Here is an 18,754-nt window from a genome sequence, read left to right as displayed (position 1 = left end):
AACCCACTACAGCTCAGTTGTTCCCACTCTCCTTTGTCCCCGTTTCCCCTCCCTCTCTCCTCCAACGAGGAGTTAAACAGCTGGATGGCGTTTGGGACAAAGGAGTTTTTAAGTCTGTTGGTTCTTGACTTTGGGAGAAGCAACCTGTCGCTGAATAGGGGCTACTTGGGGCTAGGGTTAGGCAAATGAACAGAGAAGAAAGTCCAGCCTTACAGTCATAACATTTATTTTTTTCATTTACATCATACTGGATATTATTCTTTGGTCCACAAGGTGCACCAACTTCAGCAAGTTATCTGTCACTGTACTATGCAATTAACAGCATTAACCCTTCAATGCCTAGAAGAAGAAAAACTGAACGTCCTTCACATGATCCAAAGTGGGCCATTCAAAAAGTCCAGAACCTGGAACTGTTTGTATACTTAATAATATATTGCTGAGCTTCTCTAAGTTACAGTAGCTTGTGTTAGTATGTGTACACAAAGATTATAAAAACACAGAATAAAATTGTAAGAAGTCATCAGTTGATGCAGTTTAAGGACACTTGTTCTTCTGTGCAGTCTCATCTGGAGCTCACGTTTGTAGTTCATGCCATCGTGACAAAAGACGTCCATGAATGCACTGCTAACTGCTCTTCAACCTTATAAAATTAACGTGCATTTTGATTATGAACCACTTTTACAAAACCAAAAGCTTCACTGTCTTTAGTGATTTATATGTCTAAAAAAACGGGTTCAGTTTGTAACTGAGAGAGCGGCTCAGTGGCGCTGAATTATATTTCCAATAGAAACACAATTTCATATGTTGTAGTAACAACACACTGCCACAAGATGGCAGCCTAGGCCTACTTTACCAAGTGACAGAGCCTTGAAAGAGTGACAGTGACACTTTTTATGAACTCATCTGTAATGTGTCACCTTTTCTGTAGAACGAAGAAGTGCTTCCCTTCTTTTAAAGTAAATACAGGCTTACAAAGATCCTCTAAACATGTTTCTGAAATAATCCTAAACACAATCATTAATTCAAAAATGCAAGAAACAATTTATCTAATCACTCTTCTTCACTTAATTACTGAACTTATTAAAAAAATAAACAAAGACTTTTTCTTTTTTTTTTAAAGAGACATTTCTGCTGTGACTTCACTGTGGTTTGTATGTGCAGGCAGGAGTGTGAAATCTCAGAACAGCAGAGGATTGTCGAGCACGGCCACTCCTGCTGCGACGCCCCCGTCTGAGTGTTCTGAGCTCTTGGTCCTCAGCAGATGGCCCACACACTCATTTGTCACCATGTCTTTACCCTGTCTGTAAGAAAACAAAGAAAAGGCTAAAATTAGAAACAACCACTACACTGGGAATCTGCAAATACTTCTAAAAAAACAGCCACAAACAAAATGCATTTAATATCAATGCAGTAGTGGTCACATACCTTACATATGCTCCAAACACTCCCAGTTCACTGAGACAGTTGCTTATTTTCAGGGGGCTGCCTTGTCTCATCAGGTAGTTCCTTACAGGGGTTGGATGGATTTTATCCATCAGAATATAGGCTGTACGCTCGGTACTCTCCTTCACTTCTTCCAGGACCTGGCAGATCTCTGATCCATAAATGTTGTTACCTAGAAAAACAATTCTACACTTAAGTATAGATAAAATGGACATGGCTAGATAGGAATTATTTCACATTAGCAGATGAGCAAACTTTTGTAAAACACTTTTTAAAATTAGTGAAGAGAAAGTTCAGTTTTACCCAGTGAACCACACCTGGCTACACCCGGCCAGTCTGACAGGCAAATGGAGAGATCTTTATTTGGCTGGGTTTTTTCCTACTTATGTTGGATAATGCTAGCCTGCTTGCTAGTACAAGCAAGTTGCTACATATTTAGAATAAAGAAATATTAAACAAATACTGCCTCAAGTAGTCTTTCTTTCAGATGCTCCCTTTAGGGGTTGCCACAGCGGATCATCTGCCCCTTTGTCATGCTATCCCTAACATCCTCCTCTGTCACACCAACCCTGTGCACGTCCTCCTTCACCACATCCATCAATCTCTTTGGTTTTTCGCTTCCTCCTGCCTGGCAGCTCCATCTTCAGCTCTGCTACCTCCAGCCCAGCCTCCTGTCTTTTTGTCAATGCCATTGTCACCAAACCATACATCATAGCAGGCCTCACTGCCATCTTGTAATCCTTCCCTTTCACTCTTGCTGCTATCCTTCTGTCACAAATCCCCTCTGACACTTGTCTCCACCCACTCCACCCTGCCTGCACCCAACTCTTTACTTCTCTTGTGTGCTGTCTGTTGCTGTGGATAGTTGACCCCAAGTATTAAATCTCATCTACCTTCACTATCTCTACTTCTTCTATCTCCACCATTATACCTGCCTCCCTCTGACTCACATACATGTATTCTGTCTCGCGTCAGCTGACTTTCCTTCACCTTCTCTCCAGAGAATCTGTTGTGCTCTTTTCAGCATGAAGCCACACTCCTGCTCACTGAACGTCACCTCTCATTTTCACCTAGTCTCAGCAACTTTGTCCCAAAGCTTCTTGATTTATCCTTCTGTAGTTACTACAGCTTTGCACATCTGTCTTGTTCTTGAAAATCAGCAGCAGCACACCTCTCCATTCCTCGGGCATCCTCTCAGTCTCTGTTAAACGGTCTGGTCAGATTGCCCTCTCATCTAACTCCCCTCCTCCATCCTCCTCTCTCTTTCATCTTCTACATTCATCAGCTCCTCAAAGTTCTCCTTCCAGTTCATGTGTAAAATTACTGCTAAAATAGCTCATATGAACCCTGATACTGACCTAAGTATTTATCAAAACAAATGCTCTGATATTACAAAGAAAACTAATGATTGCTTTTTACAGTATTAGCCCAGAGTGATGTAAGGCAGGGTGGTTAGTCAGCCATAACCTGCTGACAACTTGTATCTGGTAGCTTTTTCACATCCTGATCAATGTTGTTGTCAAGTGTGTCTCATACACACTATTATCTCAGTCACAGTACAGCATGCATGAATCACAGTAGATACACAGTAATGCAAAACAGCAGGCAGTCATGTATGTGTCATTACTGTTTTGACTGAGGCTAGCTCATACGTGGAATGAAGCAAATACTGCACGTGTGTGCAGATCCATGCACTGCTTAAACTTCCCGAGTTTAACAAATGGTGAGCAGCAAACACAAGTTCCATCATTTGCTTCTGGTGTTAACATCAAGTGTGCTTTATTAAAAAGTTCAGTTTACCTCCTCCTTCTCGCTGAGGCTTCAAGACAAACCGCTCTGGTGCTGCCAAGGCCATTGACACTGTTTTGTCCCCCTCTGGACCCTGTAGACGAGCACAACCACAGAGAAATAAATGAGAGGAATAAAATGTGAATGATATTGCTTACACTGAACATCAACACCCAGGTGAGGATTATCTAATGCCAAACTTTCCAAACAATGAAAAAATCGTGTGCTTTTTCTCACCATGTCTAGAGTGTAGAGGCCGGCGAACGTCGCTCGGATCTGCTGCACAGCTTGAGGCTGGTCCGGGAAGAACCTCTCCAGGACTCCGGGTCTGGCGAGCACTTGCTGAACCTTCTTGGTACCAGCCAGGTGAGTGCTGATATCTGGACACTTCACAGCTCGAGAGCGCTCCATGAGGAGACGAGCATCCCAGCTCTGTAATTGAAAACAGACAATGAATTCTCTGCTTGTCTTTTTATCATTAGATGATTTTCCAGCATAAAATAGCCTCTATCATTTCACTAACTCTTGGAATCTTATTTCACTGCTGCTAATAACGTTTTACACACTGTCGCAGGTTTTTTTTAGCTTCGTTCGTACAAACTTTCTCGTGGTTGAGATTCCAGACAAAACAGCCAGCACACCGACCAGCAGAGCGTGACAATAGTTGGTTTATATTATGCTGAGATTTGACAGAGACAGAAGAATGAAGGAGAACAACACAGAGTCACGCTATCAAAGAGAGCCTGGACAGTAGATTCAGCAGTTTGGCTTAAATTTGCAAACTGTTTTAACTCGTTATGTCCAATTAAGTGTTGGTTCCATGGTGCTCGCCAGTTTTCCTTCACTTCCTGTTCCTGCCTGCAGAATTAACACACAGCTGCACGTATCTACACACAATGTTGCAGAGAACATTGTGGCTCAAGAGTTGGCAGTTTGTCTTGTAATCGGAAGGTTGCCGGTTCGAGCCCCGGCACCAACAGTCTAGATCGCCTACTGGTGGTGGTCAGAGGGCCCGGTGGCGCCTGTGTCCGGCAGCCTCACCTCTGTCAGTGCGCCCCAGGGTGGCTGTGGCTACAATGTAGCTTGCCATCCCCAGTGTGTGAATGACTGAATGTAGTGTAAAGCGCTATACAAATACAGGCCATTTACCATCTAATCACCCATTCAGACTGACAAGGCGACAGGTCTGTTGTCACTTATATCAGCCAATCAGGGCTAGACTTGGTGTTGCTAGGCAGGGAAAGAAATAAACTGGATGATAATGACGTTCTAGTTTCTCATGAATACGAATCATTTTAAGTAAGTCTGCATGTTGCATGTTTCTAACTAAACTCTAATGTAATCTTCCATTCTGTGTGCAAATCAAAAGTTGGACCTGTTCAGAAGTGTAGTTGTCAGGCATGTAACCATTCCTGAAATACACCACGGCGACCTCTTTGCCGTCCCTGAAGTGAAAGCGACATAAAAGACACATTAAGGACCACTGCTATGCGTAACACAGTTTTTGTTTGAGAATAATACACTTAAATAATGTGTCAGTGCATTGTGAGCTGACAGAAATCGACTTACACAAAAAGCCTCTTGTCCTGATCAAGGGACCCTGCTTTAAAGACATCTTCAAACCGCAGTCTTATTACGTGAATGTTTCTGAAACACGGCATGTTGGTGAAAAGCACAACTCTTCAAATGCTTTAAGATAATGTTTTAACTTCCACACAAAGAAAACATGCAGGTATGAGAGCTCTAACCCTTCACACACACCTACCTCTTCCAAAGTTCATACTCAACGAATCGCTGATCAAAGATATTTCTCTGGACGTCTTCCACAAAGAACGCGACGACTGCTCTGCAACGACAACAACTGCATCTCAAAATTTCTGGACTTTTGGTTCTCACGGTTTTGATTTTAACTGAAATGATTTGCTTTTTGGTGCCCCATACTACCAAAACTGTCACTGGCCTTTGTTGTCCTGAAGAAATGTTTGTAATATTATGATGCACTGAGCAACCACACCAGCAGAAGCAGTGTTTGAATGTACAGCTCCACTGGCAAAAAGTTTTATTCTGGATGTACTAATTAATTCATCATGTATGGTGACATAATTAGACCAAGTGAATAAAGCAAAGAGCGATCAACAGCATGTCTGGCATGTACTCGATGGATGTACTTCATTCTTACTTCTCTGATCCATAGAGCTCCCAGGCTTTGGCAATAGCCCTGGCCAGACCAGCTGCAGGATTATTATCCAGGATACGCTCGCTCTCCTCCAGCCTGCCGGCCATCTTCAGGATATGTCTGTCAAGCAAGATTGTAAGCACTCTCAGCAAACCTAATCACAGCACATTATCATTATTATCATCATTATTTCCTGACCATGCCTCGAACAATCCAGTCTCACTCTAAGTCGCATGTGACGCCTTAAGATGAGCATTTTCGCTGCCATCATCTTGCCACCTTGAAACTGATAAACTGAGGGAAATTGTACAGCCATAGGCTAGCAACTTGTCGATCAATCCTGCCTTTTATAGTCTATATTAAATTAACTTTATATTGTATTTAATAAGACATGACATTAATGAGCCTATAAACTCATAACAGGGGCATTTTCATGTAGACGTCTATATAACGGAATATCTTTCACAACCACAAGAGGCGCCCCCCCCCTGGCCACTGAAAAGAATGCAGATTAAAAGAACTTCTGCAGTGGCTTCATTTTTCAGACACAAAAGCTATGTCTATCTTTTATACAGGGTGGGCCATTTATATGGATACACCGTAATAACATGGGAATGGTTGGTGATGTTAAAGTCCTGTTTGTGGCACATTAGTATATGTGAGGGGGCAAACTCCTCAAGATGGGTGCTGACCATGGTGGCCATTTAGAAGTCGGCCATCTTGGATATAACTTTTGTATTTTCAATAGGAAGAGGGCCATGTGACACATCAAACTTATTGGTAATGTCACAAGAAAAACAATGGTTTGCTTGGTTTCAACGTAACTTTATTCTTTCATGAGTTATTTACAAGTTTCTGACCACTTATAAAATGTGTTCAATGTGCTGCCCATTGTGTTGGATTGTCAATGCAACCCTCTTCTCCCACTCTTCACACACTGATAGCAACACCGCAGGAGAAATGCCAGCACAGGCATCCAGTATCCGTAGTTTCAGGTGTTGCAAATGTCATATCTTCACACCATAGACAATTGCCTTCAGATGATCCCAAAGATAAAAGGGGGGTCAGATCGGGAGACCTTGGGGGCCATTCAACTGGCCCACGACGACCAATCCACTTTCCAGGAAACTGTTCATCTAGGAATGCTCGGCCCTGGCACCCATAATGTGGTGGTGCACCATCTTGCTGGAAAAACTCAGGGAACGTGCCAGCTTCAGTGCATAAAGAGGGAAACTCATCATCATGTAGCAATTTCAAATATCCAGTGGCCTTGAGGTTTCCATTGATGAAGAATGGACCCACTATCGTTGTACCCCATATACCACACCAAACCATCACTTTTGTTGTTCCAACAGTCTTGGAGGGATCCATCCAATGTGGGTCAGTGTCAGACCAATAGCGGTGGTTTTGTTTGTTAACTTCACCATTCACATAAAAGTTTGCCTCATCACTGAACAAAATCTTCTACGTGAACTGAGGGTCCTGTTCCAATTTTTGTTTTGCCCATTCTGCAAATTCTGTGTGCCAATCTGGGTCATCCTCGTTGAGATGCTGCAGTAGCTGGAGTTTGTAAGGGTGCCATTTGTGAGTAGCTAATATCCGCCGAAGGGATGTTCGACTAATGCCACTCTCCAGTGACATGCGGTGAGTGCTACGCTGTGGGCTCTTGCTGAATGAAGCTAGGACACCCACTGATGTTTCTTCATTAGTGACAGTTTTCTTGCGTCCACATTTTGGCAAATCCAACACTGAACCAGTTTCATGAAACTTAGCAAGCAGTTTGCTAACTGTAGCATGGGAGATGGGTGATCTCGTAGGGTGTCTTACATTGAAATCTGCTGCAATGACCCGGTATCACCAGATATTAACGCAATTTCGATCCGCTCCTCACGTGTTAACCTCTTTGACATGTCAATGGCTGTGAACAAAGAGAAACTTGTAAATAACTCATGAAAGAATAAAGTTACGTTGAAACCAAGCACACCATTGTTTTTCTTGTGAAATTACCAATAAGTTTGATGTGTCACATGACCCTCTTCCTATTGAAAAAAAAAAAACGATATATCCAAGATGGCCGACTTCTAAATGGCCACCATGGTCACCACCCATCTTGAGGAGTTTGCCCCCTCACGTATACTAATGTGCCACAAACAGGACTTTAATATCACCAACCATTCCCATGTTATTATGCTGTATCCATATAAATGGCCCACCCTGTAGATTGTTTATAGCTGTATTAAATCCCAAACCTACTGACAGCAAAGCAAAGAGATTGGTGTCAACTGTAAGGGAAATAAAGGAATGTGGGGTTTTTATTTATCTTTTTTTTTAAATAAGGGTAAAGTAGCTGTGTGAAACGGTGGCTATAAAGATGACAGTAAATATATTTGAAGGTCTTGGCCAACATGATCACTCTTACTGCTGAGTTCTAGTGGCTAACCTACAGAATATGGGTGACACATAAATGACCTGCTTACCTGTGTACATCTGGCGTGCGCGATGAAAGGCCTCCGAAACTGGCAGCAATGGTGTTGATCTCTATCTGCTTTAGCGATGGCGTGTCATTCTCTCTCTGGTCCAGCATGTAGTCAGACCGATTGAGACCCAACACAATGGACTGTAACAAAGGCAAAGAATCCCAGCTGCAGCATTTGGTCACTTTATAATCCATTAATAGATTTTTATGGTCCCAGCTACACTGTTGTAAGAACCTAATGGTTTTCTTCATTCTATGCTACAGCAGATCTAAAGATGTCACAGAGTTTTAGAAAATTGTGAAGAACTTTGTCAAGCAATAAAGCAAAACAGCTGATAATTGAAACAAGATTTTAGTTTTAGCCAAAATATAGCTTTTGCCTCTCACCCCTCTCCTCCCTGTCGTTCCCTGTCTTTTTTTCTCATAAGAAATCTCTCAGGATTTAATGGCTAGCATACGAAGCCCAAAAAGAAAAGAGCCTGCATCATCGTTCCATTTCCAACTTTTTAAAAAATTCCCTCCAAAAATGGCCCCAAAAGAAGCCAGATAGAAAGGTTTTCATGGTGAAAATACATAGTGGTGAAGGTAACCCAAAACAGCCAACACCCCAAAGGAACAGATAGGCTGAAAAATCATTCCTGTAAACGTTTACACAACCTCACACCTGCAGTGATGACCCAAGATGTTCATTCTACAAATACTTTATTTGAAATCCAATCTTCCTTAACTAGAAACTGTTTGATTTTTTTATACACTCTTTCTTTTCACTACTTTTGAATCCTTATTGAGTGCAAGCAAACAGCTTTGTTGGATTTAGCAACACACCAAGGCCTTAGAGCCCAAACAGCTCAAGTACAATGATGATGGGAAATGGAATGATAATTATGCAGCACTTTGCTCTAACTGAAAGGCGCATTTTACTGCAAACCCTATTCACCCAACCACACAAAAGCCTCCAAACTGCCTTGTCTAACTTCGCACACACTGGATGCACTGGGGGAAACTCAGGGTTCATCATCTTGCCTAAGAAAACTGGAATCTGGACAAACTGGGTAATCAATCCGCCAAACTTCCAACTTACAGACTCTGCCTCCTGAGCTCCCCCTAACACCAGTGTCATCGGGGCTGTGCTGACGTACCTGTGACCTGCCTTCTTTAAGGATCTGTTGGTGGATTTTGAACAACCTTGCAGTGAAATCATCCACAGCGATGGTGCTGTAAACAGACACTTTGTTCAAATCTTGTCAGCAGGTTTTTCATCACAGTGTATTCATTTTGAATTAAACTAACAGGTCATTTGAAGACAGACTTCAGAGACTGTGACAATAATGAGTTTTTTTCTTCCAAACCACATACATGAGGTCATAATGCATCCTACCTAGCCAAAGCTTCTTGTAGGAAGTCTGCATCCTGACTAATCTTGTCCACCAGGGTGTTGTAGTGTGTTTGCACTGCCAGAGCCTGGGAGAATACAGCTTTAGGTACAGGTGTGGGGAACAGTGTGAATGGAGCAAAGGAGACCACCTGAAAAACAAGATGTAAAATGTGAGAAAAGAATGCTGACCAGGGGAAACAAAACAAAACAAACAAAACTGTTGGACAAACATTGGAGATGGCTTGTGGACTCAAAACACGGGCTTAATAAAGATCTCTCTGAAATCCTCTGCCCTAAGGCAGAACAAATTCCTAACATGACTTCACATTCAACACGGCCTTTTCATCAGCAACGGTTTAACATTCCACTGGTATGTGATCTTTGTTGTTGAGGCTTATTACCTAACATATGAATTCTGTTAAAGATGCTGAAAAAAATGTTTACTTACTTTTTTTTTTTTTAGTTTAAGCATTTATTTAAAGTATAACTACTTCACTACTTTGCTCATGGCCATTCAATCACATTCAGCTAAAACTGGACAAACAGATTAAATCAGTTGTTAAGGTCAGTCTCATTCAGTTCAGTATGATTGAATTAACCCTTTGTTTTAAAGACCTGCAACTGGTCATACGCTATATTCCCAAAAGTCTCCGTCTGGCAATCCGATGGACGACTCTGGGTTTGTCCGTTGCCAGGAGAACTGTGCATTGGTCTTAATATGACATCTATTACATGTTTGCAGCTGGTCTAAAATACTGTAGGTTACCTATTAATGGCTAAAGAGAAGCAAGACCAGATTACTGAAATTTTAGCCTCCCTTCACTGGTTACCTGTTTGTTTAAGAATCAGTCAGTCAACATGTTCCCAGTAGTTCCATAATCCAAAAGCAACAAGGGAACGTGCTTTGTTACGTGGCTTCACTAAACCTAACACCAGGAAAAGTATAATATTACAAATATACACTACATGTTACAAATATGTAGCGTCTTCCCCTGAATGAATATTTTGAGGAAATGTATTCTCATGGTCTGTAGCTTTACTCTTTCAGGTGCAGTTGTTGGATGGGGCAAGAATGAATATAATAAGACGATTCAAAATCATACCTGAGCAGACTTGCAAATTTTATATGAGTTTCACAAGTACACATTCCCTCTTTAAGATTATATAACTATACTAACACTTATCCAGCAATGAAAAACCAGTGAAAGTGCTTCTACATGTAAATGGTAAATGGACTGTTTCTTATATGGTGCTTTTCTACTCTACCTAAGCACTGAAAGTACTTTATACAACTTGCCTCATTCACCCATTCACACCCATTCATACAGGCACTTTTTTCTATACTTTTTATATGTGTTTTCTATCTAACATTCACACACATTCACACAACTTGTGGATAGTATCTTGCCCAGTGACATTTGGCATGCAGACTGGAGCAGCCAGCCACGATCAATGACCTGCTCTACCTCCTGACCTACAGCCACCCCTCAATGCTACAACCGCTACATGCTACATGTGTGTATAATTCGCACCTCAGATGAGTTGGGGGTCTCCTGGAGCCTCATTAGGACACCCTGTGTAACGGCTGAGTCTTTTGCCTCCTCTGCCAATTTTTTTATCAAAGCCGAGTTCATCAGCATCTCGTCTGGTAGCCCCTGCGCCATTCTCATTCACCTGAAGTAGGATAACCAAATAAGATTACTATTACTGCTAACGTTATTACCGCAGTGTTTGCTCATCACTTAAATTTCCTAAACTGCTTTAAATGATACACATATACATATACACAATACACAAGCGTAAATACTAAAATAAATTATATTTAAATAACAATAATTACAATGAAACACGTCATACATCGATAGTAACATTAAACAATACATTAAACATTTTCTTTTCTGTAATAATCGTGTTATAGGATAGTTTATAACATCAAAACAACACATGTGGCTAACTTACCTGCTTAAGTTTTAACCAGGTCGTTTAACACCGTCTGTTAGCAGTCACCGGTAGTAGAAGCTAGTTAGCCATCAACCTAGAAGGTTCCCTTGGACTGTGTTCTCATCAAGTACTTTCACACTTATGCAGAGAGCGATTAAGACTGCCACCCTTTACCTTCCACGGTGCATCACAAGACCTAACCGGAGCATGTACACACTTCAATCCCTGACGCATAAACTAGATGAACCGGCTGAACGGCTACTACTAGCCAAAGCTGATTGGTTGACCGGGGAGCTAACCGGAACCACATGCTTCGCTTAGCCAATCAACGGCCAGAACGTCATCGGAAAAGCCAGAAGTTTTGAAAAGGCACTGCTGACTGAAGAATGAGACAGCATTTAATGTAGAACAGAGGTAAATGCGTGTGACTTATTAAACAAGCGGGTTTACTTCATTTTTGATTAGAAGTAATATTGTTTGACCAAACGCGGCACTAACCTTTATTTCGTGTTGCTATTATGTCAAAATATTAAGAAAATAATTTATAAACTGTACGATAACAGTGTTTGAATGTTAGTTAAGACATCAATCTCCTTAAATAAACAAATAGAAACACACACTTATTAAGAGAACTTAATGCTGGGGAAATATACTCATGTTTATAACGTCCATGCTTACCCAGCCTTTACCGCGCATTTTAGCTTGCTAAACGATGGGGAAGTGTAAGCGCAGAGCGGAGAGTGCCGGTGTTGCAGGTTAACTGTTTTGTTAACTGGTTGGATTTGTTTACATATTCCATTCTCCGTGTTTCAGATGTTGGATCCGCAGATTCGTCTTTTTCACCGCGTGGTCGTATGTCATATAGTTTGACAAGATTAAAGACCTCGACAAAAAAGGTTTCCATCTCCAGCTCGTGCAAATGCATACACGTGTCAATATTAAATCATTTATTTATTTATTTTAATAAAAAATAATTTCATTGTTGTCTGAAGATGATAGTGATACCTGTGTGTCATACTGGCAATAGAGACGACCGCTCGGTGAAAAGGACGAATCTGGGGGACCAGATTGTTGAGCCATCTACGGATCATTAAAACATCCATGCGCACAACTGCAAAGAATGGATTTGAATTCGAGCAGGAAAACTGAAAAAAGGAATAAACTTGACAAAATATATATGTTTTGACAGATCAAAGGAAAGAGTTCCACAAAACAAATTTGTGGGTTATTAGCATTTTCTCAGTTCTGGATTACATGGTGATGTATTTTATTCATACACTGTTGCAGAGACGTCTGTGTTTGCACCTTCAGCCACTTCAGCACACAAAATGTCATCATAGGCCAGACATGATTTATTTTGATAGGCAATCGATCAAAATTAGAAATGAGCATGAGTTTCCAATATTTAACTGGATATAAAGTTAAAAAATATCTAAAAATGTTATGGCCAATGTGACGGTTTTTGGGTTTTTTTGGTCTGAAATGTATATTTCACCTTATTTTTAGTGCCAGCTGTTTGGATGTAATGTTCTACCACTGTCAGAAGGTGGCAGTCATACTTCAATCATAAAAACCTTGATTTTAGAGCGTGTTTTAATGCTGTTCATTGTTGGTTTTCACTAAACAATATTCTGACTCACTGAGTCTTAATTGGATCTTCTCTGTAGTGGGTCTCCAGTCGGTGGTGCCCGTAAGGCCCATATGGTTTGCTAATATACAACACTAACCCTGGCTGCTGAGGATTTAGCATAATTTTTCCAGTTAGAGCCTAAAGTATAAAAGACTGAAACTGAAAAAAAAAATCAAAATTAAATAACTGACTTTGAGCAAAGCATCTTTAGTCCATTTTTAAATGACAGCCTCTTTCAATTTTAATGAACTATAAAGAATTTTAAAAAGCTGACCAAAGAATACATTAATCTGAGATCTGAGGAAATACAGATTAATTGTTTTATTTTGTATGCTTACATTGTTTTACTTTGCACACAGAAACAAAATAATTTCATAAAAATGAAAACCACCAAGGTCTAAATTAATTCCCTCCCCAATGCTAATAGTCAGTTGTGATTCCTTTTTGCTGGAACAGCCTGCAACCATTTGTTGTAGTTTTCAGCAAGTCTCACACACATCTCTGATCAATCCCAGCTCATTTGTCTTTCTTCTTCTGAGTCTCACATACTCCTCCATATCCTCATAAAATAGACTTGCCGTTTCTGTGCTGACTTGGTTATGATACTGAATGAAAGGCAACTGTGTCAAAATTCATAATCATATTCCAAATTTTGAGGAAAAGTTCACTATGGAACAGGGATTATCTCACTCGACAGTTTGCTCCACCCCAGTAGAGGGAGCTAAAGCTTTCCCAATGCAAGTCACTCAGATCTGTTGTGTTTTTTTTTCTGCATACAAGCCCACAGGCCTTCCAGCTAATCAGTAGGTTTCATTAAGGTCTGTTGGCTCAGCATATGAGGGAGAACAAATGACCAAAAAGAGCAGCTATAATAGGATGATGTCACTTTGGTAGCACATGGCAAAAGAGGGCATCCAGCCAGTGTGTTCAGGAAGCACTGAACTGTGACTGTATAATTTAGCACTGTGTTTGTGTGTATGCTTGTAGATGGCGAGTGGACAGCTGTCGAGGGCGGAGGCATTGGCATGCTCAGGCTGCAGGCATGCGTGCCATGTGATGCTCTACGCTGACACGAAAGCTCAGCTGTTTGGAAGAATTCCCATCAAACATATCATACTGGTGAGGTGTGTGTGTGTGTGTGTGTGTGTGTGTGTGTGTGTGTGTGTGTGTGTGTGTGTGTGTGTGTGTGTCATTTGAGCTACTCTAACACACACACACCTTTACATGTCTGCCTCTTTGAGTGAACAGGCATATTTCTGTGTGTCACTTCCACAGATGCAGATGCGCTTTGACGGTCTGCTGGGTTTCCCTGGCGGGTGAGTCTTTCCTGGTGCTGCTTTTGCTCCTTGCAAACATAGGTACATTTTAGCTTTTGGTTTGTAAAGCCTTCTTGTTCTTCACAGAAGAAAGAAAAAAGAAACCCTTTACAGCTCAGAACAAACATTCAAACACTGATGCTACAATCCTCGTCCTGCAAGGATTGGCGATGATAAAATGTGCCTGACGGCTTCTTGTTTAAAGCGACTTATCTTGCCTTAAACCCCTATTTGTAAAGATTGAGATTGTCACATACTGCTTAATTAGTATTCTGCTAAATGAATCACTTGTGCCTTTGTGATTTACTGTAGTCGCTGCCAGGATCTCTGGCATTTCATTTGCCAGCACAGTGAAATTATATAACGAGGAGGCAAAGAGACAGGGCTGAAAAATGATAGAGACATATGCAAAACAAGAGAAAACTACGTCAGCAAATAGCAACAGTGGCAGCTCTATTGATACAACTACATATGAATTGTGTAGCCTCTGTTTTTAATATACTGCTGCAGGTGGTGTATGAAGAAATCTTTCAAAAACGTGTACTGCCTGGCAACATTAAACATCCAAAACACTAGTTAGTTGTGTAAATTTGGTCTGCTACTAAAGTTAGCTGTTAGACTTGTGCAGGCATTCATACACATCCATCCATTTTTTGTCAGAGTCACAGGGGCAGCAGTCTAAGCACAAGTCCCCTCTCTTTCTCCCCGGCCAGTTCCTCCTTCTCATCTGGGAGGGACTCCGAGGCATTCCCCGAGGCATTCCCAAGCCAGCCAGGACACATGATCTGTGTCCTGGGACTGCCCTGGCATCTTCTGTCAGTAAGACATGCCCAAACCACCTTAACTGGTTCCTTTTGATATGTAGGAGTAGAGGCTATACTCTGAGTGCGTCCTAAATGTCCAAGTTCCTCAAACTCTTTGGCCAAGGGATCAACCTTTGAAGGAAGCTCATTTCCGCTGCCTCCACCCAGAACTTGTGGTCATAAGTGAGAGCAGAAGCGTAGATCAACCAGTAAACTCACACTTTTCCTTTCACACTCAGCTCTTTCTTTATCACAGAATACCTGTACAGCATCTGTATGACTGCAGACGCCACAGAAATCCATCTGCCAGTCTGCTGCTTCACTCACCCTCGCTTGTAAACTAGATCCTGATATACTTAGGGCAACAACTCATCCCTGAGTGTTCCACCCTTTTGCAGTTCAGGACCATGGTCTCAGACTTGAAGGTGTTACGGTAATTCCGATTTGCAATTTGGAACAAACATTCATGTCGCCCTTTTGGAGGCAGTCTGTTCACTTTGTATCAGTGGCCATCGTCAGCTCAAATGAGAAATTTACATTTTATTTGCGACAAAATGTTTTTGTTTTGGGTTTTTTTGCTTATGAATGCTAAACTAATATCTTCAAATCATCAGTCTGTTGGCACTGTGACTGATTCTACATGCCTGGATAAATTGAGTGAGAGTTTGAGTTTCTTTGGCTTTCTTATGCCTTAGACCAGTCAAACAAATAGTTATTGGCTGATTTTGAGTTTGAGGTTATACCAGAATTACATTAGAGCAGGTTGTGCCACAGATGGCTGTTCTATTGAAATGTGGTTATACGTTTCTCTAAAAAAAAAAAAAAGTTTTTTAATTTCTGAGCTCTTTGAAGTCTGTGTATTGACACAGTGTGTCACTACATTTCATGGTTACTTTTAGCCATATATTTGTTGTAGACAGCATCTGGGTCACTGCCCTCTGCAGCAGTGCCAAGTTGGAAGCAAAATCATCTCAAACTGGAAAAAAAAAGTTTGAGTTTATTTGAACCACAGCTCATTCTGCACTACACTCGTCTCGCATCATCAAAGGGGCCCTCTACTGCTTATTTCCATTTTAGTTTTTTTTAACTGATTTGATCTACTATTGTAGCTTTGCATGATTCACAATTCAAAATAGTCATTCATCTTATACTGAGCCTCTACTGTATGTAGCCACACTTTTAGCTACTGTCCCTTTAAGTTCACTTTCCCTTTCAGACAACTTTCTTCTGATTGGCTGCCCCTCAAGAAGAGATGTTGTTAACGGTATGTGGGTGGGGCTGTTCCCGCTCTGTGACCCAAACACTGAAGCCTGAACTGTTGGCTCATGAGGATTGCCTTAACTCACATTTTCCTCATTATTTAAATCTTTAGCCCTGTTAATATGGACATGCATAATAGCACCATTTTAACCTATTATTAATTGTGGGGCCACAATTAAGCTGTGCATGAGTTATCACTCATGTTCTATGGAAAAAAAAACAAAAGAATCCAAGCACCACAGCAGAAAATACTCAGTAAGCGTAACAAAGATTGATAATGATACCAATAATGATAATAAACGTGTTAAAAAGGACTCCCAACTGTGCCCAGTCACAGTTCTGTCCACACAGCTTTGTTAGAGAGTGACCTGCTGAGACACGATACATGTAAAAGCAGCGGTCACTTCAGTTAATTGCACGACAGCAAGTGGCCTTTTCTGTCTCTTCCAGTGACATTTATGAGGGTTAAGAACCTCTCTAAAGAGCTGCTCTTAGTTGTCGGTGTTCTCCTAATGATAATGGAAATGTGCATCTGGATGTTGACCAATGCTTTGACACTATGGCAACAGTACAAAACACACCTAAACTCCTTCAGAGATTTTTATAGAAGCCTATAAATTGCTCTGAAATATATATAAAAAAAGAAAACGTGACAAACTTGATATGTTAGAATCACACGGAGCTGTTGATAAGCAAGTGTTCCGTATAAAACGGTTGTTGGCTGATATCCAAAGCGATTTGCTTTTAGGCATTTAACATCCCGCTAGCTGTTACCTTTTGCTTTCCTTTTGCTGTACTTGTGCTCTTCTGGATACAAACGTCACTCTGATCACTTTGGCAAATGTTTTTATTTTTGCGCACTGTCAAACACAGTGAAACTGTATCTTTAGCCTCTGTGCATTTCGTCCATTATGTCCGGTATATTGTTATTGTAACAGCTCAGGTTGAGCTTTTGTTACTATATTTTTTTTGCACATTTTCTAAGATGAGACTCGAAATCTAGTGACTTGAAGGAGAAGTGATCAGCACCATCACCTGGACAAACTAACTTAGGGCTTTAAATTGAATTAGCCTTTCAATTAGTGTGATTTATTGTCAGGAGAGCAGTGCCTCTGACATCGTTTATCTACTTTCACATCTGTTGCTGACCTTTGATTCTCACACTTCAGGCTCGTTAACCCTTCGGAGGAGACCCTTGAGTCGGGGCTTAGCAGGGAATTGTCAGAAGAGCTAGGCCTGGCTTTGCCAATCTCTGTTGAAGATCATGTGGATTCTTGCTATGCACCTCCTTCCTCCCCCTCCTCCTCTTCACGTCTTATCACTCACTTTTACGTGAAGAAGATGGATGAAGAGCAGATTAGGGAGGTGGAGAGGGCAGCTGCATCCACTGCAGCAGATCACGGTTTGGAGGTAATGTGTCCTTCCAGAGTGACTGATTGCAGCGATTTACCTGATCTCATGCTCTGATCCTCACCACCTTCTTTCTCTGCCTGACTCCAGGTCCTGGGAATGGTCAGAGTCCCTCTCTACACCATGAAAGGAGGAGGAGGGCTCGCATCCTTCCTGTCACACTCTTTCATCGGCAACGCTCGCTCCCAGCTGGTCCACTCGATGCTGAGACTCAACCTGGTCGCCCCCGGGGAGTTGCACAAAGCCCTGACGCACTCTCTAAAGACTCATGCACACACGAAACAGGACCTGCAAGCAGCCCTGGCACTGACCCAGGGATTGAGGAAACAGTTTTAAAAAAATGCAGCTGCATTGCTACATCCTCTCAAAATGTAAATACAGATCCATCAGGACTGTTATAGACAAAAGATGATTTCAAATCCACTGTAACTTATACTCTGGAAACTCCCTGCCATACATGAGTATGGAAAGCCAAAGGTGGGAGGCCAGCAGCAAGAACAGAGCAGGCATTAAGGACAACGGATATGACACTAATTGAGTCAGACATGGCATTAAAATAAGAGAGGCAGGAGTGGAGGTGGGTTCCAAAGCGGCTTGTAGATGCACAGTAACCGTGGGCAGACTGAACCGGCTTAAATAGCGTGCCCTATTTGACATTTGTCAATTAACTGTGTAGAAGGGTCTCAGCTGAGCTTGATTTCCGTGGCCCGCCTGAACTAACCCTATGCTCGGTTTTGACCCTCCGCAGCACAATCTCACACATAAACCTCCACACTCACACTCATGCTGTCACGCTGACTCTGAGCTGGTGACTCATAATTGCATACTGTGCACCAAACAGTTTGGGGCAAAACATTATCAGCTACCTTACAATTAATGGAAATAAAGCTGTTCACACTGCCCATCACGTCTGAGTCTTTCCTGTCATTTCTCTTCATTTCAGTCGTCAGCACTGTGTTGATTTCAAACAGCCAAAATTGAAATGCTAATTACAAGGCGCGAGAGCATTTTTACATTTTTTTTTTTTTTTACATTTACAGTCACATCTTTATGTGCTGGTGAAGGTTACTTTTCTGTTATTCTAGCAGCAATTTTGACACTTATCTCACAGGCATCTATCAAAAGTGCTACACAGC

At 41.5% G+C, this 18,754-nt stretch overlaps 2 protein-coding genes across 2 annotated transcripts; one reads left to right on the top strand and one right to left on the bottom strand.

The window, feature by feature from the left end:
- Positions 1 to 202: 202 nt before the first annotated feature.
- Positions 203 to 11,905, bottom strand: gss (glutathione synthetase). Its single transcript, XM_086277385.1, has 13 exons — positions 11,218 to 11,905; positions 10,791 to 10,932; positions 9,262 to 9,407; positions 9,023 to 9,098; positions 7,885 to 8,024; positions 5,411 to 5,527; positions 4,997 to 5,077; positions 4,801 to 4,878; positions 4,607 to 4,676; positions 3,469 to 3,663; positions 3,244 to 3,325; positions 1,426 to 1,615; positions 203 to 1,301 (listed from the first exon to the last, which is right to left on the bottom strand). Exons 2-13 carry the CDS (start codon positions 10,926 to 10,928, stop codon positions 1,178 to 1,180), a joined length of 1,437 nt encoding a protein of 478 aa, XP_086133511.1. The 5' UTR covers positions 10,929 to 10,932; positions 11,218 to 11,905; the 3' UTR covers positions 203 to 1,177.
- On the top strand, positions 11,489 to 18,533 carry LOC147305334 (U8 snoRNA-decapping enzyme). The gene is made up of 5 exons (XM_086277386.1): positions 11,489 to 11,613; positions 13,817 to 13,948; positions 14,105 to 14,145; positions 17,378 to 17,618; positions 17,709 to 18,533. Exons 2-5 carry the CDS (start codon positions 13,817 to 13,819, stop codon positions 17,952 to 17,954), a joined length of 660 nt encoding a protein of 219 aa, XP_086133512.1. The 5' UTR covers positions 11,489 to 11,613; the 3' UTR covers positions 17,955 to 18,533.
- The last annotated feature ends 221 nt before the right edge of the window (positions 18,534 to 18,754 follow it).

This window comes from Aulonocara sp. 'chitande type north' Nkhata Bay, linkage group LG20 (assembly GCF_057382095.1).
Source record: "Aulonocara sp. 'chitande type north' Nkhata Bay isolate Kocher_YH1m ecotype deep benthic linkage group LG20, A_spYH_male_GT1.1, whole genome shotgun sequence".
Taxonomy (NCBI): Eukaryota; Metazoa; Chordata; class Actinopteri; order Cichliformes; family Cichlidae; genus Aulonocara; species Aulonocara sp. 'chitande type north' Nkhata Bay.
This window is presented reverse-complemented; position numbering and strand designations above follow the sequence as displayed.